We start from the raw sequence: 24,649 nt of genomic DNA on the forward strand, positions 1-24,649 counted from the left end.
CAGCACACCTGCGAAGGCTAAGACACGCCCACATACCTGCGAGAACCAGGAAGTGGCAAATACATATTTCGGACCAGACGAAAACAAAATACTCACCAGAACATCACGTCCTCGTCTACTTAACGTACATCATATCGTTTCGTCTTTATCTGCTGTGGACACATTACATCAAGGGGAAACAGAGGGATTTTCACCTGGTAAGTAACGTCAGGTCTCGTATCGTCTGACCGCGACGTCGACATGTTTTCACCGTGTCTCCTCGCGCTCATTGCCGTACATATAAAGCGTTACACCGATGGGAGCGCGAGCCACGCGGCTTCACCGTGGCAGCTTAAAGTAGTAATAAACAACAGTTTGAGTTCATGTTAACTGTGTCAGGTAACCTTTACGCTCAATGTGCCTGGCAGTGTGTGCAGGCCTCAGTGCTCCTGCGTGTTTGTGCGCGTGCCCTCTGTCATTAGGTTGGTTCAATGTAAATACGGTACTAGGCCCACCGAGTTGGGCTGGGCTGCTGCTGGAAGGCTGTTGTTGAACCCGTGTGGTCCTTTTGGAGACAAATTCCGTTGCATTTCCACATAAACTTTTTCTATTTTTTTCTAAAAGTTTCTAATATTTAATCTACTCTCACTTGCCACTTTGCTCTAACTCCTGTTGTCCAAGAAAACTACAAAACTGTTGAGATTCTAGAAAAGATTTAACGTCACATTCCTCCAATAATTCTTTTTTGTCAATGCAAAGGGTTAAATACTGTGGATGCCGCTTTCAAGTCAATTACAATTGTGCATTTGACTTGCAATTGCAGGAAAATGAGAGGTTTTAATTCAAATAAACGGAAAGCTCAGTTTTATACGAACATATAAAGCCGGCGTCCTGTAGCCAGATACTGACTCAGCCTTAAAAACAAAGTTTCTGCGGTATGTGAACTCTTTTTTTTTTAGGTCTCTTAACCCGAAACCATACTAAGAACACGTTGTGTTGTCCTTAGCGGTAGGCTGAGCATTCATTCCTCAGATTACACTCTTTCATTTCAATGTCTCATGAAAGAAGAGAAAAAAACTGCGGCAAGGACGACATGCTTCTGTATGTAAAACTGTAATATTTCTTTCTCTTTTTTTTTCTTTGTTTACCACTCCGTGTCAACCTAGTGATCCAGATTACACTTGGGGTGTGCACATGCAAAGACCGTTTCTCTTTCTTCTGCCAGCCAATCTCTGCCCCCCCCCCCTCTCTCCTCACTCTCATCACCGATTTGTGAGTGGCATGTGTCCCTCCATCTGTCTCGCACATGCATTGCATATGGACATTGCATAATAGTCTTGGGCATTAAAGGCCAGAGAAACAAACTGCTTATGTAAAAGTATTAAGATGACTAAACAAGTCAGCCTGCATTTGGTTACCCTGTTGAAAAAGAAGAACAATATAGAAGGCATTGCCATTAAATAATGATTACGTGCTTTGACAAAGGAAGTAGGCAAAGTGTGATTTGCTCTTTCAGGATTTTAAGTGTTGTGGAAAAAAATGCCCTGATCTGCATGTTTGATTCAGAGAATGACTGAGAAAATTGCTGATTTAAATCAGAAAGGTTTATGGTGGATTTAGAAAAACACACTTGAGATTGTCATTACCATTGCTAAGTATTTCTAGAAATGTTTAAAAAAATATTGACCTCCATTGAACTCTTAAATCTTGTCAAAGGTGCATTTCAATTATTCTACAAATAGTTGCCAATGAGCAAGGCCAGCGTTGTTGGTGGCTGTGTGTATCTATGGGGGAGAAACAGAAATCACTGTAAAGATTCAAAAGATTAAAATGTTGAACTGCAGCAGAGCCAAAAAAGTCTAAAGAAGCTTAACATGTTTTTCAAATCTTTGATAGAAATTGGATACAAGTCACCATCTTGCAACCAGTTATGCCGTAGAAGACGTGAACTGTTGAGCTTAGAAGAGCGAGTGTGCTGAGGAAGGATGTTTGTTTTTGGACGGTGCAGAATGAAACCTCTTTAAGCACAGAAACTAGGAAACCATTTAAAGGGAGTGGAGGGACAAAGTGGGCTCTGTGTTTTGCGTTCTGTTCAAGTAGTTCGGAAACCTCATTCAAAATCCAATGGACATTGGATTGTATGCGTATCATTAGCAATATTCAATTATATCGTTGTTTATTCCGTGTTTGGAGCCTTTGATGGCCGTGGACAAAACAATAAAGCTGTTAAGTTGTAGTGTAGAGTTAAGATGTTAAAACGTTCAGTAGCTCTGACAGGAGCTGAGTCAGGCCTTTCTTATCTATGGGTTGGTCCCTGCCGGAAACCTCCTTTAGATCACCCTCAATCCATTGTTGGTTTTTACCTCATGCATTTAGTGGCAAAGCAAATATCTATCCAGTGTATCAAATATATTCTTCATTTATACTAAGTGAAGAGAATAAGAATGTTGAGCTTGTTGAGCTTTTTTTTTTAATTACAACTGGAAAGAGTTGTCAAAAAAAAAAATACAATAATGACCCCTGCAATGGCTGAAATACACAACGTAGACACATTGTAGGTGTAGAGATCGCTAACCCCCTCCACTCTTCTGCACGGGTGCAAGTCCGGGTCCCCTCCTGTGTTGTGTTTGTGCGCATTTTAATCCTAAATGGGGTTTGAATCCCTACACATGCGCGCCCTTGTCTATCAGGATGCAGTCCGGTCTGGATGAGGTTTCAGTGTGAGATTACTGTAAAGTGTTGGATTATGATAAAACCACCTGTGAATGTCAGTGATTTCTGCACAGGCTCCCAAAAAAGACGTCTCCTTGTTTTCTACTTCCTTTTGTGCCGTTGTTACTCAACACTTCTCTTTTTAATACTAGGAGCGTGTGTTGTTCTTTTGTCTCCCCCGCTGTGCTCGTGGTATTTTTAGCCCCCACTTGGAGCGCTGAGGGATTTCTGCTGCTCCATCAAATCTGCAGCAGCTCTCATGGCACGACCATCCAGAGCCATAATCCAGACATCCAAGCTGCTGCAATGTAAATCCTGTCCAGAGTCGGCTGGCAATTCATCGGGGGGGCATGGCGACTCCATGATGTACATTTAATCTGTGCCGTGGCGTGCCACGGTTCGGCTCAGGTGTGGGAGTCGGAGGGAGTTGGTGGGTGTATTATTGAACGGTTTTCGGCGGTGTAAGGGAGGTCTGTCATGTCATGTCAGCTGTCATGTGTATGACATCGGTCTGATTTCTAGGTTGCTTCATCACCTTTTTACGTGTGTTTCAGAGGCTGAGATGATTTGCGAGTCCTTGGTCTTGGCGGCGACCTCGAGCTGAACTTAAAACACAATGACCCAGGTTCAACTTGACTCCAGGCCATGGGTTTTCTCTTCTGTCACATCAGTCGCCCGGTTTAAATAAAGTGGGTGGCTGCAGTAGATCATTTATTTTAAATCCATTTGTACTAGGTGCCAGTAGGAACATGAAACGGGTCCTGTCCATGTCTGTATTCAAATCAGGGACAATGTGTTCCTGACTGGAAGCCAGGGACCTTTTTCTTTCTTTAATGTTAAGCTGTTGTTTTAAGGGCAGTGCTGCTTTTGTTTTAAAAAGCTTGAAAGATCCTGTATTATCACAAGGTGTTTCCTTTAATGATCTCAAGGTTTTCTTGTTTGGACACTGTGACCCAAAATGACAGAATTTTTGTAGCAGCTTTTCTTTGTGCTGAGTCTGCAATAAACTGAGTCGTAAACCCTTAAATAATGAACAGATACATTCAAAGGCTGAGCGCCAACTAGCTCCTTTATTATCTAGTAGCTTCTAGTGTAAACCCTGGTCACGTGGCTCCCATTTTCTGGCTCTGGCTAACGTCACATTCTGCTTTATGGAGCAGGATGTAGGTCTGGTGTAGGGAGGAATACGTGTCTTTGTCTCCACTGCATTTGCCAGATCTGACTAACACAAATCCTGGTATATCTTCTCTTCCTGTGTGCCATTCAGCGACAACTCTTAAGAGCACATCTATGATCCACACTGTTACACCGGGTCACACGCTTGGTTCATTCCTTTAATTTTTTGACATAATCCCACTGACTAAATACCCACCAGAGCACCAGATATGTATTAATCCACAGCTCAAAAGAGTTTTCAGCAACCATTTGCAGAAATTTAAAAGAATTAAACTGCACATTTGTGGGACGCTTTCAAAGATTTTCATCTTCAGTAGAAACCCGAGTGCCCCAGACAGGATTTCATTAAGTGACCGTATTATGAGAGGAGAACACCAAATGGAATTTTGTTGGTTGGAAAGATGCATATATAAATACTATGCTCTGCCAAAGCAGCTGCAGAAGGTGGTGGAGGCAGGTTTCAAAACAAGGCACTGCTCTGAAAACGTGTTTCCTTCACTCAGATCTATTCCTGCTTGCTCTCAAATCTTGAAGTGCAGCTTGATTACAGCTCAAATGAGCTTAGTATTGGTTGTCCTCAATAAACCTTCGTAATGGGTTAGCTCTGGCAGAGGGGTGTGCAAGGGTGAAGTAAAGGGGTCTGTCTGTGTGTAAATGTGTGAGAAGACTAAGCCTGGATGGGGGGATTACAGCAGAAGGGGGCGGAGAGCGTCCATGCTCTGTCACGGCTTAGTGCCACAATTATTCCAGCGGCGGCAGCGGCAGCGGCGGAGGCTGTGTTTTCATTAGTGTAATGTTCAGAGAAGCTCCAGGAGTTACGTAAGAGCGACGCGCTGTCATCCTCTCCGGGCCGCCCCTCTGCCTGGCTGGAACGTGGCCGTTTGTTTCCCCGTTTCCACCCTCCCTCGCTCAGGGAAACGCCAAAAGGACATCTGTCGGAGTGGGCAGCAGGGGACGGGACTCGTAGTCGCTCGGCCGCGGGGGGACCTCGCCGTGGCCCGGCGCCATGGAGAGGACAAACCTGTGGTGTTGAGGGAAGGAGACGAGCGATCGCGGAAACGTTAAATGCGCCGGCGGCCTCCTCCTTCTGTTTGGAGGATGAGTGACGGAGGTGCAGACGGAGCAGTTTGATGCCGCCGCCGTCAGAGAGTTAGAAGATGAAGTTTAAGAAGTTCATCACAATCATGCAGGCGGCCATAGGGATCGTGCCCCTGAACAAACGGGAGCTTCTGCCACCCGGCAGGAAGCTGTGGAGACCCATTGGGTGAGTTGGATCCCTTTTGTCCCGTCGTCTTGGTATGCATAGAGTGCTTCTGCACGGCAATAGTCCATTGCATAATGGAGTAGGTCTGTTTGAAAGAAATGATGGACCTTTTTAGTGTAGCGTTCAGGGAAGCGTAGGCCGAGTCCTCGTACGCTGCTGTGTGTTAGGATGGGCGATGATAGATCCTGAAGACGTCCACATTCTACGTCTCAGGCGAATCGCTGCGATTGGAGTATTCATTGTCGTCTTACTTCTATTTCCAAACATTGCATCACCCCATTTCCAAGTAAACTCATGAATTCATTGACACCGGCCACCTGAACAGCTGGGCGGAGCGTTGGCTTGTTGTGGTTGCCAAGTGTTGGCACCAGCAGCAATACCAGCGGCTCAACAAACTTTGCAGAAAATAGTAAGTTTATAGTATGAATAGTTCATTTATGGATTTGGATTTCTCAAAACCCCAAACCCTCCATTGTATATCCATGTTGTATATTGAAATAACCATGACTCAATCTCTGTACACATAACACAAGTAGTTGCCGACTGCTACGTGCTCGGCGATGAGGGGAAAAAATAAATTCTGTTGCCTGCTGAAGAGCAACATGAGTTATTGCGACGATACACTACAAGGAAATGTTATACTAGTATACTGGTTGAAATATACCGCCCAGCCCTGATTGCAACCAGACGATGATAATGATTATTATCTTATGTTCTTTCTACCCTGAATGCTGTATTCTATATTCTGTGGATTCATCATCTTGTTTTTCTTTATGCACTGTTTTCACTAATGTCTAGATCTAGATGCTAGCATCCTTTGTGTTTTACTGGTACTGTGTGCAGATACATTGAAACTAATCCAATATAAATCCTCACGTAAAAATCAAGACAGATGTTCATCACTTAGCATAGAAACGTTAAAAGTACTATAAACTGCTTATTTCATCCACAACCGAGCTTCATGTCTTAATGTGATTCCACTGACAGATGTCAAACGTTATCATTGAATTGCTAAACAGTTAAGTGATTCAAACGAGGTGCATAACTTGTTAGGGAGGTAAAATATAATGCTACAAAGTAGTTAAGTGGTAACAGCTGATTGAACAGCTGTTTCAATGTGTTGCCGGTGTTTTTAATAGTGTTGCACAAAAGCAGGAAATGTCAAACAAAAGCCATTGTGGAGCTATAACATTGTACAGGAACCAGAGTTTCTGAAGATTGAACTATATTAAGAACTTGGATCGCTGCTTCTTGAAACCGTACAAGCGACAGGGAACATGCACATCAACACAGAGCAAGAAGTAGGTGCTGCCACACCCAAAGTTGACATTCTCTTTTTATCTCTTGGATTGACAAACTTGTTCCTGGAGAAGTTGAATATAGTCTGTGCTTAATGTGTGAAAGGCGGCAGAGGCCCTCCGCTTCTTTCCCTTTGGACACAGTTGCTCAGTGCTGTCTGACTGTATCCAGCCAAATGATCCTAATGCATCAGAAACGCCCCGTTACTCCCTCAGCGTCCGACTCGCTGCCGTGGCGTTGAAAACAACAGTAGTTTAAAATCTAGGGAGAACTCCACCTGTATGGGCAAGTTAGTGATCATTCCGGAGATACTCCTTTAGAAGTGAGGCTGCAGATTGTAGTGTGACTCTATTTATAGCCCTACTTCTTTATCTGGTCCTGTGATTTTAAATATTTGATTTATATTTCCTGTTTTTACTTTTTTGTTTTTTGTATAAGTAAATATTTGAATGTGTGTACTAACAGAAAAACGGGAAATGTGCTGACTTCTTCAAATGACTTTGATTAGATTGACACAACTGTCCCAAAACCAATTAAAGACCATTCACAATTACATAAAACAAAGAGAAGCATATTCGAGAAGCTGGGTGATTGTTTTGCATTTTTAAGTTGCACTTTTCTCCGGAATGAAATAATCAAATCTATTTGCTGTAGTTTCTTCAGAGCCCAGCAAATGAACACATGGCCTTTACTGATCCTGTAGCAGCAAGCTCCCACTTCTCCATTGAAATATCGCAACATAATTGTGAATCAGGCATGTGACTGTGTCCTAAATGTCGTGGCCCAAATCTGCACTTGGACAGTCCAGTAATTATTGCCCGTTCATAAAATAAGTAAACGCTATGAACGCCACTGAATACTGTCTTTAATTAAAACATTTTCTCAAGCATGAATGTGAAATCCCTGAGATCACTTTGACATCATCACCGTTATTTTCTCCGAGTGAAGGTTCAGTCTTATTGATTTAATTTGTTTCAGTGTAACATACTTAAGAGTTTATTTTAAAAGTGTGTGTGTGTGTGTGTGTGTGTTTCCCTGTGTGTGCCTAGGGACCAACCTGGCTCCGAGCAGACCAGCACCGACCTGCTCAAGTCCAACCGCAAGTTCCGCTGGTCCAGAGAAGCCCAGTACTTGTACCTTCGCCGCCTCTCCTCACGCAGCTACTCGGCTATTACCATGGTACGTTCCCCGCATCGTGTTCTTATGTGATGCTCCGTTGTCAGTGCGACGTAGAGTCGGGTTTTGATGTGGTCCTGTCGCCTTCTCACTGTGTGTTTTTAGTCTTTTTATAAGCAAAATGTTTGCACCAGTTGCGAAGCTGGCAATCTGTACAGAGATTTTAAGCTTGATTCGGTCACATCATCGTGACATCTGATTGGACACATTCTATGTGATGAAGATTTAGACCTTGCTTTTCCTTATGTTTATGCTGCTTTAGCGGTTTACATGCTTTCACATCACTTGGATCATTGTGTTTATCTCTTGATGAAAATGTCATGAATATTAATCTTGTGAAACTTTCATAATCTCGTCACTGTATAAAATGAAAAAATGGATGTGTTGTTTTTTTTGCTCATCCAAAATGTATTTGAAAGCCGCAAACAAGGCTGCTTGTGTTCTGCCATGCTAATGATTTGAAGATATCAGATTTTCCCAGACTTCTTTACTTATTTAAATAAAAGTACGCCTTACTGACCCCAAGCGAATGCAGGATGACAATTAACCACAGAGACATGTTTGTCATGTCCCGGAAGCTTCATTGTTTTAATGAATTGGCCACACAAATGATTCAGAGCTGTTTTGCATTTGGGTGGCCTATTTTAAGGCATATTTGGCATATTTTAGCTATTGAAATATTTGACATGATGGGCCAGAATCTTTCTGAAATGTCATTATGTCATTCCCAAAGTGCTTATACACTGAAGTTTAACAATATTTTTCAAATGTTTTTTTTATCGAGCATAAAAGCTAAAAGTAATTTATTAAAGTAGTGAATAATGAAAGCAAACGATTAAACTGCACTTGATATCAGGGATTTGGAACATTTTTGGAGTCAGCTGGGGTTCTGTGATTTGTCTTGTTTATAAAATACTGGATTAGTGCAGGCCTGAATGGATAGAGTTGATAGTATTACGCACGCACACACATACTCACACGCACACAACAACAATAGCTTATTGTGGTACAGCTGCACATGTGCATGGTTTTCTAGACTTTTGGTTCAGCAGCTCATGTGTAAAAGTGCTGCAACCTCTACATATATTTGTTTACATCTGGTTTGTTTTTGTTTTCATTCTTCTAGTAAAAGTAAATCTTCACTCTAGCATAGAGTGATAAATAACAGTTGAGAGCTTCCATTTTTTTTCTGCAGCAGCCTGTCAAAGGCCCCTTCCTGTTTTTAAAATGTCCCCTATTCATGGAGGCGGTTCCATCAACAAATAGTTTTCTGTTTGCTTTGGAGGAAATTCACTGGCTGAACTGGAACGGTGACTGTAATCATTGTTTGACCTCATGCAGACGTGAGGAATTAAGAGAACAGATGAATTCCAAACTACATGTCAAAGGCGTGGTGGAATAAGTCACTTTGGGGTAAAACGCTTCAACTTTTTGTGGTCTTTAATTTTAAGCATGTTGCCTGTTTCACACACATTAAACTAATATTAATGTACCTCTGTAGAGCATTTGCTGGTAAAGTGTATGTATGTGTGTGTGTATATATATATATATATATGGTATATATATATATATATATATATATATATAATTGCAGTGCCCTAATTATGTTGAGCGGTATGCTCTGTTAAATCTGTTTGTGTGCTGTCTGTCTGGAAGCCTCACAGCATGCTCCTCAAAAACCAATGGGAATTCTGGACGGGTCCATGTTGGTGGTGTTGATCTTACACGCCGCCGCTACACCTCTGTCTATAAAGCGATCATCGGTTCGTTATTACGGATAACCAAATGAGCACTTTGTTAATATCAAGCGAGTTTGATGTTATACGTTGTTTCAATTTTCTGTTATTTATCACAGTTTATTTTTAGACCCCCCCCCGCCCCCCCCATGCTGATATTTGGTATGATCTTACCAAGCCAGGAGCCGTCGGCGCTAGTTTTTGCTATGAATGTTTACTTAATGTTAGTAGTAATATATGATGTGCGATACTTTATTTAAGTAGTCAAAACACTTTTTAAACTTTAAACTAAAGTGTCATCAAGACTTTGATCCACATTCTACCGGTAGTGAAAATAGTGTTTTTGTTTTGATCTAAAGTCAGTTCAAAGTGCGTGATGCCAGTAAACGGAGGGGGGCTGCTCTCGCTGAGCAGATACACAACACAGTATTTCACCGTAAGTACTCTCATTCAAAAATACACGTGTTGATGGACAATAGCAGCACCGACATACTCCTGTTATAGTATTTTTTTATATTCGTGAGATCCTATGAACGCCTGTTGCATCTTGCTACACCTGCTGCGATGCTAAGCTAGATGTCCGCTAGTGACGTCAGCTTCACGTTAGTTAATTTACAGAAACACGTCCAAAGTTAATACATCCAGTTTAAAATGTGGGTTTGCCTCTATCACCGCTGATAATGTATCGACCTCTCCCGTAGTTGATGCCATTGTCTAATTTAAAGCGCGCTTCATTGTGGTATTTTGGGATGCCTGGTGGTGTAATGCGGCCCTGTGTCCAGCAGGGGGCAGACGCGCTCAACTCATTCTGTCATCATCCGCCAGCAGCATATTAAAACCACTACAAATATCTAACAAAAGTATGACTGATTTGTTGCATCATGTTTCATATTGGTCCTAAAGTTAAATATATTAGTTGCACATCTAATAACTGGCATGGTTTACAGTACAATTTCACAGATCAGGTTCTTCCTTCTTTACCAGATGTGTTTATATTGGTACTGAAACTTGTTTTGAATTCCAGCGCTCTTTGAGCCATGAGCTGAAACAATGAAATAGTTCTTAGAATTCTTTAGCAAAAAGTTAATTATTTTAATCAAAGTATATAATTCTGATTGTTGCTTCTCCTGTGCAAATAATAATGATAATTATTATATATTATTTTAAACTGTATTTTCGGAGGTTTTGCCAAAACAGTCAGGTATCACTATTCACATTATAATTTTAACTATTGGGCTAGGCCTAATTCTGAATAAAGACATGTAACAGTAGATTAAATGTTAATGAAAAATACTTATCTGCAGAAATTAGTCTCAAACATGTGTCTGAAACTCTTAATAGCACTATTTGTTTGTTACTTTTACCCACATATTGTGTTTAAGTTAGTGTAAGGGTCATCTTTTCCTTCTCTAAATCCTTTGTCACGGCCTGTGAGCATGACCCAGTATTCCACCCCTCCTCCACAGAAATATGGTTGTCTTGTTATGTAACGTGTGTTACACTCAGGAGGCCTGAGCCATGACTTCTCCAGCAGGCCTGCAAGCAGCCGGGAAAATGATATTGCTTAGTTTAAGGAGACAATCTTGTCTTCACCCCAAGCTGCTTCATTTAGTCAGACTTTCAGATAATAATTCCCTCTTTCTACACATTGATTTTCTCGGTACGTGTCTCTGTTGTTGTCTCAGGCCAAAAGTAAACAATACAAGGGGTAGCGCTATCATTTCCTAAACTACAACTTTGTTAATTTCAGCCAATTGTCAGTATAATAAAAGTGCCGTGCTCTTATGTTCTTTTTCTAAGTAGCGATTGTCCGGTTTTATATTCTCTCACACACACACACACACAGTCTTGCAGCCTCTGCCAGTCCTCTGGTTCTTCCCTTCTTTGCCAGAAGATGAAATAAGTGCGTTGTGATGGGTGAGCTGCCGGCCTCAGTTGTTTCCCTAACCCTGGACCTGAGAGGTCAGCGGCACGCAGAGTTTTTCCGCTGAAGGCTCTGTGAAACTTTAAAGAGTCCTTTGTCTTTGAGTCTGAGCAGACCTCAGAGCGCTTGGTATGATTTTCTGTCTGTCGGCCGTGTGATCGCGGCGTCCCTGTGCAGATGTCGGTGTGCCTGCATGTTTACACCGACTGCAGACGGTGGGATTTGTGCTGAATGTAGGCCAGCAGAATCCCTCTTACGTCAAAGGCGGGCGGGCGGGCAGATGCAGGAGGAGAGCTGCTGCTGGTTGTGCAGCTGTGGCCATGGAGGAGACCGCGGCGCACATCAGTCCGCCAGAGCACCGCTGGCGGTGAACAGGGAGAGACGCAGAGAGGAAGAGACGCGCAGCGCCAGCCATGAAGACCGTCCTCAGCCTGCACAGGAAATGGGCGCACGCGGTCAAGACCATACGTATCCTTCAGGGGCTCGTGAGTGTGACTGTAGCCAGCAGATTTGTTCAAGTGGTCTCAGCCGGGCAGCAGCACCACACCGCTCCGTGGTGACGGGGGTTGTTTTTAAATCCCGTTTTTAAAGTGTTACAAGAATTGGTCGATTCAATATTTATTCATTTTTGTGTTGCAGACAAAGTAGCATCAACCGTTGCGTAGCGTTTGATTATTGTTATTATTTAGTCAAACTGAAAATGAATCCATGGTACAGTTTGAGAGGAATGGAGGATTTTGTTTTTAAATATTTCTGACAACTTGATGGTTGGTAGTGCACAGCGACTGATGGATGGGGTGATTGGAATATTGATCATTCATCCTGGATCTATCAAATAATTTTCTAGTGAATGGCTTGAGCTCTACTATTTCTTTTTCTGACATAAAATGAAACGGAGATTAATTTATAATAGAAGGAAAGTAATTGTTATGTGCAGCCCTGTACCTTACTGCGTTGTCAGCTTTTCGTGTATCTTATGATTGATGGATATCACATGCTGGTGGTTTCGTGGAACACTCAGAAGACTGCACCCCTGAACTACTTGTGACCTTTTAAAAGCAAACTCGCCGATGTAAAGCGATAACGACTCAACGAGAGACTGAAGTTGCTCAGGACTCGTTTCCGAAGGGGGCAGCGGAAACCTGCCGCTGCTTTTGTGGGGGCTGCTGGTTGTAGACTAGTGTGTGCTAGCGTTGTCGTTTTTTTTTTTTTTAATCACTAATCTGGTCAGTGAACTGAAACTACGCATGCTAATCTTCCCTTTCTCCCCACAGAACCCGGTCATGGAGGAGACCGTGTGGGAGCAGTACACCGTGACTCTGCAGAGGGTGAGTCCATCTGCCCCAAAGCACACCACACCGAACCCTATTTATGAATTAGACATAAACACACAGAGCAGGCATTTAGGAACTCAAAGGGCACACAGACTCCCAGCTGCACAACCACTGTGCAGCCATGGAAAAACCTTACCGTCAATGGTCACAATTAGTCATACATGTATGTTATGTATACGCATATGTGTGCTTTGTTTTCATGATTGTGATGCATATCGGTGCTGTTCACACCTTTTTTAGAGGGTAGAAATAATGGTTGGTCATCTGGCCACCAACCACGTGAACCAGGCTGCACACTGATTTGAAAGGAGAACGCCTGTAGGACTGTGAGCAGAGCAAAACCACTTGGGCTTCAGTAATCATCATGATGGGCACATTGTCTCCTGCTGTGGTTCACTGGAGCCAAAAAAGCAGATTTAGTGCTATAAGGTTTGCTGGAGGCACCCCCCCCCCCCCCCCACACCACACCACAGCCAGCTGTCTCTGCGCTCTACATCGACTTATTGTTTTATTTTTCTATGATGGCACAGCACAACCTTCGTTTTAAACATCGCTCACCTTGTCGAACGGAACATCTTCTGAATCCACGAGAGTTTAACAGACAAACATTAGGGATAATTATTTAAAGAGATTACTTTAATATCTTAATAATATGTTATTAATTGTGCTCGAGTTGAGTACAAAACATGTAAGTGATTAACATTTGGAGTTGGCCTAGAAAGCACTCTATTAATTGGAAACATTGATTACAAAGTAGACTTGCTGCAGATGTGTCACCTTCAGCCAAATGGCAGATTTTCATCCCCTGATGTTTAGAAGAACATATTTAATAATTAGATTCATCAGCAATGGAAAATAAATTACATTGGCATGTTTATTATTAGAATTATAGAACATCACACTTTATATAGTACACTGACGATAAATGGTGTAACATAACAGGAAGTCGCTGAGTCTTTCTCTCACTGTGGCTTTATTGAGAAGGCCCCACAGTACACACACACACTGATTTACAACCTGTTTGAACTTTTGACATTGCAGTATTTGCCTTCATCTAAAAACTTTATGAGTGTCGTGACTTTCCCACTTACTCTTTGTCTGAAACATGCTGGTGATTTTTTTGTAGCATAGAGAAGTCTATCTGCCTTCTGGGGCTCATAAACACCTCAGATCAGGTCTACATTTGGTGATGTCAGCAGTATTTTCCTAATTTCCCAACAGTATCTAATTTAAAAATCTGTATTTTCATCAGATGAATTGATTATTGGCGGTAAAGAGACTGCGGTTCTTCTCGTGCCTTCATTTTGTCCCTCCCTCTGCCTCCAAGGCCATCTGCTCAACACAGTGCTAAATTGTATGTTTTTTTTTTTTTTTTTTAAATACAGATGGAAGGGAAGGGATAAAGAGACAGGGTCATGAAATCTCTGGCCTTTTCTAATCTGGGGAACTAGAGCACTGGCAGGTGGAATCGTTCTAAAAGCTCAAATACGTTTCCACTGGAATCTTTAGCAACGGCGGTTATTCAGCAAAGTGATTTTCCCTTGTTTAAAATCCACCTGTGAACATGGAAGTTCTCTCAAGACTCAACAACGCACAACTGTCACACAATAACCCAAAACCCTTTAATCAACATTAACAATACACACAGAGCCATAATAAAACATGGTGAACTACACCACGGCCAGTATGGGACCTCTCTGTCTCACACACACACACACACACACACACACACAGAATAGACAGCGGCTACACATGATGTTTTTATCTTTGTTGTCAGGATCCAAAGATGGGCTTTGGCATCGCGGTGTCAGGGGGGCGAGACAACCCAAATGATGAAAGTGGAGAGACCTCCATCGTTGTGTCAGACGTCCTGCAGGGAGGACCGGCGGACGGCTTTTTGTTGTGCGTACTGCTGTTCAGGATTTAGTATGAAAAGCACAAAAATCATTTTGAAAACTTGAAGCAGTTTAGTGTTTGTCAGTTAAAGTTGCAGAGTTATATGCGTTAAATATTCACAATGCAAAAAAACAGAATTGATGTTAATAACCTTTGTATTTGCTTTTCACGTGATTAGTTATTAGGAGAGGTGGAAATTATCTGATTCTTTATACACATAACAACGTGTACACAGATGCTGTGGTGTCGCTCAGAGCTGTTACAGTTGAAGTAGCCCAAAGGATTAATTTCCCAACTTGTAGTAGTCATGTTATATTACTACTAATATGATTACTTATGAAGGCAAACCAAGTACAATGTACAGTACAAGTCAAAAGTTTGGACACATTTTCTCATTGAATGAAAAGGCGTGTCCAAACTTTTGACTGATACTGTATGTATAAAAGCTTTTTAAAAATATTTTCTAAATAAACATTCACATTTAGCAGCCTGGCAATGTTTATTTGCATGTTGCTTTGGCTCTTATCAGTGTGTGTGCTTGTGTTCAGTGAGAACGACCGAGTGATACAGGTGAACGCCGTCTCCATGGAGGGGGCCCTCCACTCCGCCGCCGTGCAGACCCTCAGGAAGTGTGGCAAAGTGGCAAAAATCGTAAGCACATCTTTGTTTGAAGCTTATTGTCCTTATTGTTACTCTGTAAACAATATGTCAAGAGTTCATTTTTATCCCTCCCATGTAATCGTGGTGTGTGTTTGAGGCTCACAGGAAATGTGCTCGCGTTTGTTGCTCCAGCTCTACTTGTCCCTCCTCCCTGTCCCTCTACTTCTCAGTGTCGCGCTGAAGTGACCTCTGAATTTCTGCTTTTATTGAAGAAAAGTCTGATTTAATCAACAGACCGTCAAGAGGCCGAGGAAGGTTCCAGTAAACATGCTGAACCGTCCCCCGTCACCCGATGACCGAGTCTTCAGCAACGACTACAACGAAGATTACAACTACGAGCAGGACCGCCGCAGCGTCTACAGCGGGCGCAGCGCGCTCGGCCGGGACCACAGCCCGGACCGGGACCGGGACCGGGACCGGGAGCGAGGCGGGGCGGGCTACACGGACTCCGGCTACCAGACGCGCGAGCGGGACTACGAGCGGCGGGAGCGCGGCCGGAGCGTGGAGCGGGACCTGAGTCCCGACCGTCAGTACAGGCGAGACGGCAGCAGAGGTCGCACGCTGGACCGAGAGCGCAGCCCCGACCGGGCCTACAAGGGCGACCCCAGCCCCGACCGCCGCTACCGCAGCGAGCGCGCGCTGGACCGAGGCCACAGCTCCGACCGCCGCTACCGCAGCGAGCGAGCCCTCGACCGCGAGGTCAGCCCGGACAGGCGCTACCGCAGCGAGCGAACGCTGGACCGGGCCGACAGCCCCGACCTGCGCTACGGGCGGGACGGCCACAGCCCGGCGCGAGGCCGCGACCACAGCTTCGAGCGGGGGCGCCAACGCGTGCACAGCGACCCGAGGAAGTACGAGGAGCCGGTGAAGAGGAGCGGCAGCAGGGACCGGCTGGAGCGCTCGCCGTCGCCCGCGGCCATGCCCATCCCACTGGCGCGCCCCACCCGGGACTTGCAGCCTCTGGAGAAACCCATGAATGTGCTGCTGCTGAAGAACCGGCCCAACGAAGGTGAGGAGCTGATGAACCTCTCACTGTGATACACAGGTCTCTCTTTTTGCTGGCTGTGCACGTGTTGTTGCACAAAGAGGATTATTTTCTACTACTTCTTCTCCCACAGAGTATGGCCTTCGTCTTGGCAGTCAGCTCTTCATCAAAGAGATGACGAGCACAGGACTGGCCTGCAGAGATGGGAACCTGCAGGAAGGGGACATTATACTAAAGGTAGGTTCATGGCTTTTCTTCAAAATGCAATTTCTATCTTTTATTTTAAGGAAGTTTCAAACCTCTTTTAGTCACTCTCCTTCAACATCAATTCAGTGATAAGCTTCTGCCCGTCTCCGGACCTCCCCTCCCTCTCTCCCTCCCTCTCTCCCTCTCTCCTTCTCTCACTCTCTCGCTCAGATTAACGGCACAGCGACCGAAAACCTGTCACTCAGCGACGCAGGGAAGCTCATCGAGAAGTCCCGCGGGAAGCTGCAGCTGGTGGTGCAGAGAGACAAGCAGCAAGTGATGATCCGAGTCCCTCCGATGGCCGACAGCGACTCGGAGCTCGATGGTGAGAGACACTCGAAAATGAAAAGCAGCCGGTCCTATCCATCGTAGAGGCAAGGCGTGGCGCTGCTCATGAGCCTCACACAAATCAACTGCTGAAACATTGATGATGCTGTTCTTGTATTTATCCATCAAACTTGTTTTCCTTTCATAATAAAGGTTTGATTATCACATCAGTTTTTAGTTTCATTTAAAGGTGTGCAAATATTTTTATATTTTTTAAAGTAGTCCTCGCTGTGAGCTAACCAGACATTCACCAAACTACTACCGCCGTTAATGATTCCTACCACCATGATTACGCACTCTTTTATACCTGGTTTTAGTGTCACATGACCGGACTGCGCGCTGCGATTGGTCAGGACCAATCTGGATAGGTGGTGGATTGTTCACTGACCAAATGTTTCCAGGGGGCGGGGTTTGATAGCCGGAAGACTTGTGACCCACTTTGTCCAGTTTAGTGTGTGCGTGTGTGTTTGTGTGTCTTTTTCTGTGTGTGCGTGTCTGCATGTGTGAAAGTACCCACTCGCCTCAGGGCAGGGTGATCTAATCCCCCATCCATAATCTGCTATTGGATGTGACAGAATTTCATTATGTGCAGGTTGGCACCGGGGCCATTATCCCTCGCTGTAAAGTCGCTTGTGTTGCGTGAGGAGTTTCCTCTTTGCGAGGTCCAAATCACCTGGAGTGCACTTACTTAATTATCATCCGTAATGGATTGCTGTGCTAGGTCAATCATGCCATACTTAAATACATGAAAATGCAATCCAGCCTGTCAGCCCCTTGGAGCAGGTGCTATACATAATTGCTGGGCATACTCCACTTTGTAGCTATGCAACCTTCATTTGTTCCCTGTCCTGCTTCCCTGACCTGCAGACCATTTGAATCGTGCACAAGCAAGATTAATTCATTTTTTAAAATCCAGGCAAGTCAAGGAGAAATGAAACCCAAGGGCCTCATGGCCATTTAACATTGAAATTCAGAAAGGTGCTTCACTTTTAAACGCGGTTGTTGTTGTTGTGTTGCAGATATCTCTGAGATCGAGTCGTACCACTCCTACTCTCCACAGGATGAGAGGCGGGGCCTCCCCTCAGACCTCTCCTCACACTCCTCCAATGAGAGGCTCAGGGAGAAACCTAGGTAAGCTGTCATTACAACTTGAGCCGTGAGAAGTAATCTTTTCCCCGAAGCAAGAACTGCTCAGAAAGATCAAAGCCCAGAGGAGTCCGCTAGCACACCCCCAGAGATGGTTTTATGTTTGGGTTGCTGAATGCAGCAGGAAAATCAGGACAATGTGGGATTATGTTGATTTGTGTTTCATGAAGCTCAGCCAATCACATGCAAAAGAATTGACTGATAATAGTTTCATTTTTTTTTCTTCCTAACCTTGGATTTCATTGAGGAAGATTTTTCTCTGCAATGACTGTAATATTTGTGTTGTTATTATTCATTTTTCAATCTGTGGTTTTCTTGTTTTGGGATGATGACCTGTAACACCCCAGCCCCCCCACATTCAATGACTATCCTATAAAGATTAATCATTTTGTGGGAATATATGAAATTACCAGAGAGGACCCACCCAACAGGCTGGCAAAAATGGGTGCCATGCCAACGCCATTCAGAGCTCCAGACAGGGCTGTAGAAGACACGCCCCCTTTGAAGGCAGAGAGGGAGGAGCCACGATCGGAAACTCCCCCAGGTAAACAAGTACCTATGTGCTTTGTCGAAAATACAATGATGATCAATAAGCAGTATTGGGGAAAAAACAACATTTAGAAACAAAATGTTTCTTCTGTACCAGCCGTCATGGCTGCCCCGAGGGTTCACGCTGCTCCTAAGATGACACTGAAGCCAAGCATAGAGGACCAGGAACTTTTTGGGTCAGTATATTGCAAATAGGTCTTTGGTATTTGATTTTTGACCAGTGTAGGTTCTTAAACTAGAGACCCCGTAGTTCACAAGTGCATATCAAGTAATTTCTGTCATGTATACAGATAGTATGATGTATATATGATGTTTCTTCCATCGACCAGGCCGAACACGGTGATGGTGCGTTTCCAGAAAGGGGACAGCGTGGGCATGAGGCTGGCAGGGGGCAACGATGTAGGCATCTTCATCGCTGGCGTTCAGGAGGACAGCGCAGCTGAGCAGGAGGGACTCCGCACGGGAGATCAGATCATGAAGGTGAGACTTCTCTTTGATTCCTAAACCACGTGGGACCAGGTTTAGGCATCAACTGGAGAACAGCAGTGCAAGCAAAGCAGAAGAAGGATAAAGAGAAACAAAAATCATTATATCCCCAATTCATGTACATTCTACGCTCTGAGTAAAAAGGATCCTATATACTGATTACTGTTTGTTGTATTTAATTATTTTCTGCATTATATCCCTCTCTCTGATGGTATTTCTGTACCGACTGGTCTGTTGCAGGTTAACAACATGGACTTCCGAGCCATGGTGCGAGAGGATGCCGTCCTCTACCTCCTGGAGATTCCCAAAGGAGAAGATGTAACCATTCTGGCTCAAAGCAAACCTGAAGGTACAACACTCCATGGCTAGTGGCTACTACATGAGGGTGATGTAGAGAATGCACTCTACATGGAATGTAGTTAATGACAAGATCTGGAGCAGACAATTATTAATATTACTATAAACTTTATAAAAGATGGTAAAAAGAAGAACCCAAGTTTTTTGTTGTTGTTTTGTGTCTATCAATGTATCCCAATTCAACTAATACAAATCTTTATTGGCGTCAATAACAATAGTTAAGATGGACAGATGAATACAATGTGAAGCACAGGAGAAAAGCTGAAAACTTTAAACCTGTGTCTTCTGTTTCAGTGTACAAAGACATTTTAGCATCGGGCAGAGGGGATTCCTTCTTCATCAGGACCCACTTTGAGTACGAGAAGGAGGCCCCTCAGAGCCTTCCTTTCACCAGAGGAGAGATCTTCAAAGTGACGGACACTCTTTACGATGGCAAGCTCGGCAACTGGCTGGCGATCCGCTCCGACAAAGACAACCAGTTGCGGGAGAAAGGAATCATCCCCAACAAGAGCAGGTGTGTGACGGATGGCTCTGCTTTCATCAAACAGAAAACCGCCATGGCTGTTAGTCGGGCTTTACCGGTTACTCACGCTTCAGTGATGTACTAAAGCTCCTTTTCTTCTGTCTCGCAGAGCAGAGCAAATGTCCAACGTCCAGAATGCCGCTCGAGTGGCATCGGGCAACGACAGAGGAGACTTCTGGAGGCTCAGAGGTCAAAGGGCGGCCAAGAAGAAAGACTTGCGCAAGAGCCGTGAGGATCTGACTGCAGCTCCAGTTACCACTAAGTTCTCTGCATATGAGCGGGTGGTCCTACGCGAAGGTGCCCACAACAAACCCCTGCTCCCTCTGTCAGTCCTGCTTTGTGTCTGCTTGTGACTCACTGTGTGTTCTGTTGAATGTTCAGCTGGTTTCAGGAGGCCCGTGGTCATATTCGGGCCCATTTCTGACGCAGTGAATGAAAAATTGGGCAACGATCTGCCGGGCGAGTTTGTCGTCGCTAGTAAGTGCTCCCGTCGTTCATAGTTTAACTGTGTCTCACTTGGTCATGCAGCGTTCTGTAACATACGATATGACTGTCGTGGTGCTTTTCATCCTCTCTCAGAAACGGAGCCCAAAGATGCAGGAAGTGAGAAGTCCTCCGGGGTGGTGAGGCTAAACACCATCAGACAAATCATTGAGCAGGTTCGCTACTCGGGGGAAATAAACTAAGAAAAAGTACATTTCTGGAAATCCCGTTGGATCAACTAACAGTGAACCACCTGCCGTGTTCCTCAGGACCGTCATGCTCTGCTGGATGTGACTCCCAAAGCTGTGGACACTCTGAACTACACCCAGTGGTACCCCATCGTCCTCTTCCTGAACCCAGACAGCAAGCAAGGCATCAAAACCATGAGGAACCGCCTCATACCTGGATCCACCCGCAGCGCGCGCAAACTGTACGAGCAGGCCCTCAAGCTGAGGAAGACCTGCTCACACCTTTTCACAGGTGGGTTTTACCATCAAAGGGGCCGTGACTCAGAACGCCTTAATGACTCTTATTGTCATCAGCTGCTCCGCGTGGACAAATCCGGTGACAAGTGAACAATGAATTGACACCTGAACCTTTTCTAAATCGCTGTCGTCTTTTTGTCCAGCCACCATTGACCTGAACTCGGCCAACGACGCGTGGTACGGCAGCGTGAAGGACTCCATCCGGGAGCAGCAGGAGAGAGCTGTGTGGGTGTCTGAGGGCAAGGTGGGTCAAAACACCGTTTTGCAGATAGACTTTTACAAAAATTGATCAAATGTACTTTTCGATGAAATTCATGCGAGTTGTAAAACATCGAGTTTGAGGTCCTATCGTCACCCTTTTCTCCCACAGCTGGACGGTTCAGAGGAGGACCTGGATCTCCACGAAGACGGCATGTCCTACCTGTCGGCAATGAGCGCGGACTACCTGAGCATGGACAGCCGCCTCACCAGCGACTACGAAGACACGGCGGACGAAGGCGGGGCCTACACCGACAACGAGTTGGACGAGACGTTGGACGAGCCCCAGCCGGTGTCCGCCATCAGCCGATCATCGGAGCCCGTGCTGTCGGATGAGGTGTGACACGTATAAAAACACAGGGCACCCAGTCTACCCCCCAGTCACCCCTCGAAGTGTCCCCGGTGTTTCCATAACGTTACCGTGACATCCCTCTTGTGTCCGTGCGTGTAGAAACCTCATCCTGAACCCCGGGCTCGAATGAAGAAGTCGGGGAGCAGAGAGAGGCTGGACAGAGAGCCCAGCCCTCCCATCCCCCCCTTTGTCCCTGAACCTCCCAAGGTGAGATCCCCCCCCCCCCGGTCACCCCATCCTCCTTCCCCAAGCACGCTACACCCACCTACCTATCTGCACTAATGAGTGTTTGTTCGGCAGGTTTCACTAAAAATCCATATGTATTTACCTTTTTTTCATGTCACCGAATCTTATCAGACACATTGCTGAAGTTGAAAATGAAAGTTCGAAAAGAAGCCTGAATAACTGAACCCTGCGGATAGACAGTAAATGCGAGCACGGTTTGGGATGTTTCGACCTTGTTTAGTTCTTCCACGAGGAGTTGTTTTAACCTGAGGCATCATCAAAAAAAGCCTGTCTCTGGCAGCTAAATAAAGGTTTCAGAATGCGCCAAAATACCACAAGCTGTCCCCTCCTGCTGCAGGTGCGGGCTCAGACTCGGACTGACTCATCGCGGAGCTATGACTCGCGCTCCAGCAGCACCATCAGCAGCGATGTAGTGGGCGTAAACAAGCCGCTTCCCCCTCCGGTGGCCCTGAAGCCCACGGCGCACCGTCCAAGCCACGCGTCGGAGGAGCGGAGTCCGGGCGACGAGGACCCCGCCAACAAATCCTTCCTCGGCAAGGTTAGTTTTACCGTTTGACAACAAAGTAGGTAGCTTGAGAAAGAAATTCCTCTTTTGAACTTTTACACCTAACTCTTACTATTCAGAGTGGTACTCTGACATTTTCCTCACTCAAAAATCTTTTCATGACTGACGTTTTGACCCAGTTATTAAATCCTTATTTAATTCCTTTTCTTTCTTCTTTCGCTCTCATTGCTTCTAATATGAAATAGAAAATGGGTGATCAGGTAACTGAATGTTTGTATCCCTCTTTTAAATTTCATTATTACCCCATCATCTATTGTGGGTGGTCTGTCATCTTCATCTCGTGGAGGTACACCGAAATGTTTCGTTTGACTGATGTGGATATGTGGATCATGCCATGTGGATGTGCAGTATCTACCGTTTACCATATACAATGGAACATTTATTAATATTCATTTATCCCCTAGATTAAAGCTTTTGAGAAAATGGACCATCTGGCCCGAGCTCAGAGGATCCTGGAGCTGCAAGAGGCAGAAAATGCCAGAGTGAGTATTGTCTTTATTCATATTACAGAATCCGTAGCTCTGCCCCTGTCTTCAGTATTTTGCAAAATACAATCAAAATAAACACTCACCCCTACCTCATTAACAATAATTTCATTATAATATTACAAGGCTAGATACTATTACCCAGTTCTGCAAGGTGAAGTCAATGCAGAAGTACCTTAGCTTTGCTTGTGATTGTCTCCGGTCGGCTGCACCTGACCTGAGTCTTCTCTCTGCAGTTGGAACTTGCCCAGAAGCATCCTGACATCTATGCTGTCCCAGTGAAACAACCAAAACCCAACCTCCACCGGCCTCAGCCAATCGGGTGAGAGCATCGCACTTCCAAGTGAATAATATATAGTTATCAGTATATTGTGTGGTTTTATACCTTTTTTGTTCCTATGAAAGGAAACGCTAAACTGCTGGATCATTGCGGCCTCTGTGTGTCTGATCAGTTCAAGCTCCAACCCCGAGCAGCCGCTCAGGCCGCCGTACTCCGAGGCCAGAGGGTACGAGGAAGACGAGGCGGAGTACCGCCGACAGCTGGCCGATCAGACCAAGAGAGGATACTACAATCCTCAGAGATACAATGACACTGAGCTGTAGGCCCAGACGCCAGGAAGGAACATCGTCGTCACTACAGGCGTTCTCTGGCCCTGGGCGCAACTCAAGTTTGTTCGTATTCAGATGTATGAAAAGAACTCCAACTATTATTCTGGACACTTTTAAATGTCATGTATTCCAGCAAATGTCCCATCCCAAACAGCTTATTTGCTTTTTTTGCAGATACCGTCCGGGTCATTTGTTTTTGGACTGGGACACCATTTTCTTTAGATTTTGCATCTTTACACAAAGGTTTGAACTAAGCAGTCACCATTTGGTTTAACTAAAACACAACATTAGCAGTTTAGGAATGCAGCCATTTTTACACATCCCTAATTTCAGAGGCCGGGCAGACCCTTATAACCAAATACTGACTGCTTCTGTTCAAACCGTTGGATGTTGCATGAAGAGGCAACCTTTTAAATAGTGTCAGTCCTACTTATGGCCCTGACTGTATTTCAGTGTGTATATTGTTTTAAATTGTCTGAAGGTTTTATTTTCCCCCATTAAACAAATATAGGCCTAGTTTATCCCCCATGCATTAGCATCACGTTGTTCCAAAGGATAAATATCCCAGCAGGTGGTTTTGTACTTATAACCATTGAAGTCCCCAGCGTCTGCCTGTTAAAACTTTGGAAAGGAACAACTTCACAAATTGAGCCGCCATCGTTTTTTTATATGAATCAGAAGTGATTTAAGGATTCTGAATTTGCCATTACAAATGTCAGCAGGTGTTGGATGACCTTCAGGGCTTTTCCGAAAAGCCTCTGTAGAGCTAAAACTATGAAACTACTCCAAATATATCTATGTAGATACATTACTGTAGATCTAATCTAGACTTTTGCAACCAACTAGCAAGCTGCTTTGTGCACCAACAATGCTCAGACCCCCCTCACCAGTAGCTTTCATACCACGCAAGAACCTCCCCCTAACCCTTGTCAACTACACATTTCAGCCCTGACCAGAAACATGTGCTAATTTGGGGGTTTTAGAATTCATTCCTGAATGTAGATATTTGTCTCCCTCTTTTTCATGACTTTCCTGCGTGTTCTTATTCATGTCGTATATATTTTCCACACACATGTCTGGGAAGCAGCATCAAAGTGCCTTATTGGTATAATGTAAGACACTATAAGGTTCTTTATTGAATACATGTGCTCTGCACACTGACTTCACTAAAAAAATTCTGGAAATGCAGTTGTAATTACGACATGGCAAATTAGAGCCTGCAAGCGTTTGGAACAGACAAACCAGGTCAAACGTATCAGCACTGCATGTTCACATGAAGGTGCAGAATACACAACGTCTTGACTCTTTATTAGCTGCTTGCTGCCAGAGACACCAGCTCTTGCATAGGTTTTTTTTATTGGATATACACTGAACTTTGTATGCGGGAGATT

General features: G+C 44.5%; 1 protein-coding gene across 10 annotated transcripts; it reads left to right on the forward strand.

Annotated features, from left to right (window-relative positions):
• The first annotated feature begins 16 nt into the window (after positions 1-16).
• On the forward strand, positions 17-24,537 carry tjp2a (tight junction protein 2a (zona occludens 2)). 10 transcript variants are annotated; one of them, XM_037485331.2, is made up of 26 exons: positions 17-197; positions 7,480-7,609; positions 12,541-12,594; positions 14,378-14,502; positions 15,045-15,147; positions 15,391-16,165; positions 16,275-16,378; positions 16,559-16,712; positions 17,734-17,845; positions 18,274-18,404; positions 18,507-18,585; positions 18,739-18,889; positions 19,136-19,244; positions 19,547-19,766; positions 19,885-20,072; positions 20,157-20,252; positions 20,355-20,434; positions 20,528-20,738; positions 20,887-20,987; positions 21,114-21,338; positions 21,453-21,560; positions 21,937-22,137; positions 22,350-22,364; positions 22,569-22,646; positions 22,886-22,971; positions 23,102-24,537. In XM_037485331.2, exons 2-26 carry the CDS (start codon positions 7,607-7,609, stop codon positions 23,250-23,252), a joined length of 3,660 nt encoding a protein of 1,219 aa, XP_037341228.2. In that variant the 5' UTR covers positions 17-197; positions 7,480-7,606; the 3' UTR covers positions 23,253-24,537. The 10 variants fall into 10 exon arrangements, with proteins under 10 accessions (XP_037341228.2, XP_037341222.2, XP_037341224.2 ...); XM_037485325.2 differs by lacking the exon at positions 17-197 and adding an exon at positions 4,636-5,131; XM_037485327.2 differs by lacking the exon at positions 17-197 and adding an exon at positions 4,636-5,131 and having other exon boundaries at positions 23,055-23,242.
• The last annotated feature ends 112 nt before the right edge of the window (positions 24,538-24,649 follow it).

The sequence above is a fragment of the Pungitius pungitius genome, chromosome 18 (assembly GCF_949316345.1).
Source record: "Pungitius pungitius chromosome 18, fPunPun2.1, whole genome shotgun sequence".
Lineage (NCBI taxonomy): Eukaryota > Metazoa > Chordata > Actinopteri > Perciformes > Gasterosteidae > Pungitius > Pungitius pungitius.

Excerpts from the sequence above, each read along its gene's own strand:
- tjp2a (XM_037485325.2), top strand. The coding sequence starts at position 5,025 with ATGAAGTTTAAGAAGTTCATCACAATCATGCAGGCGGCCATAGGGATC. Across the intron at positions 12,595-14,377 it reads ACACCGTGACTCTGCAGAGG|GATCCAAAGATGGGCTTTGG; the intron begins GTGAGTCCATCT and ends CTTTGTTGTCAG. Across the intron at positions 21,561-21,936 it reads TTGTCCCTGAACCTCCCAAG|GTGCGGGCTCAGACTCGGAC; the intron begins GTGAGATCCCCC and ends CTCCTGCTGCAG.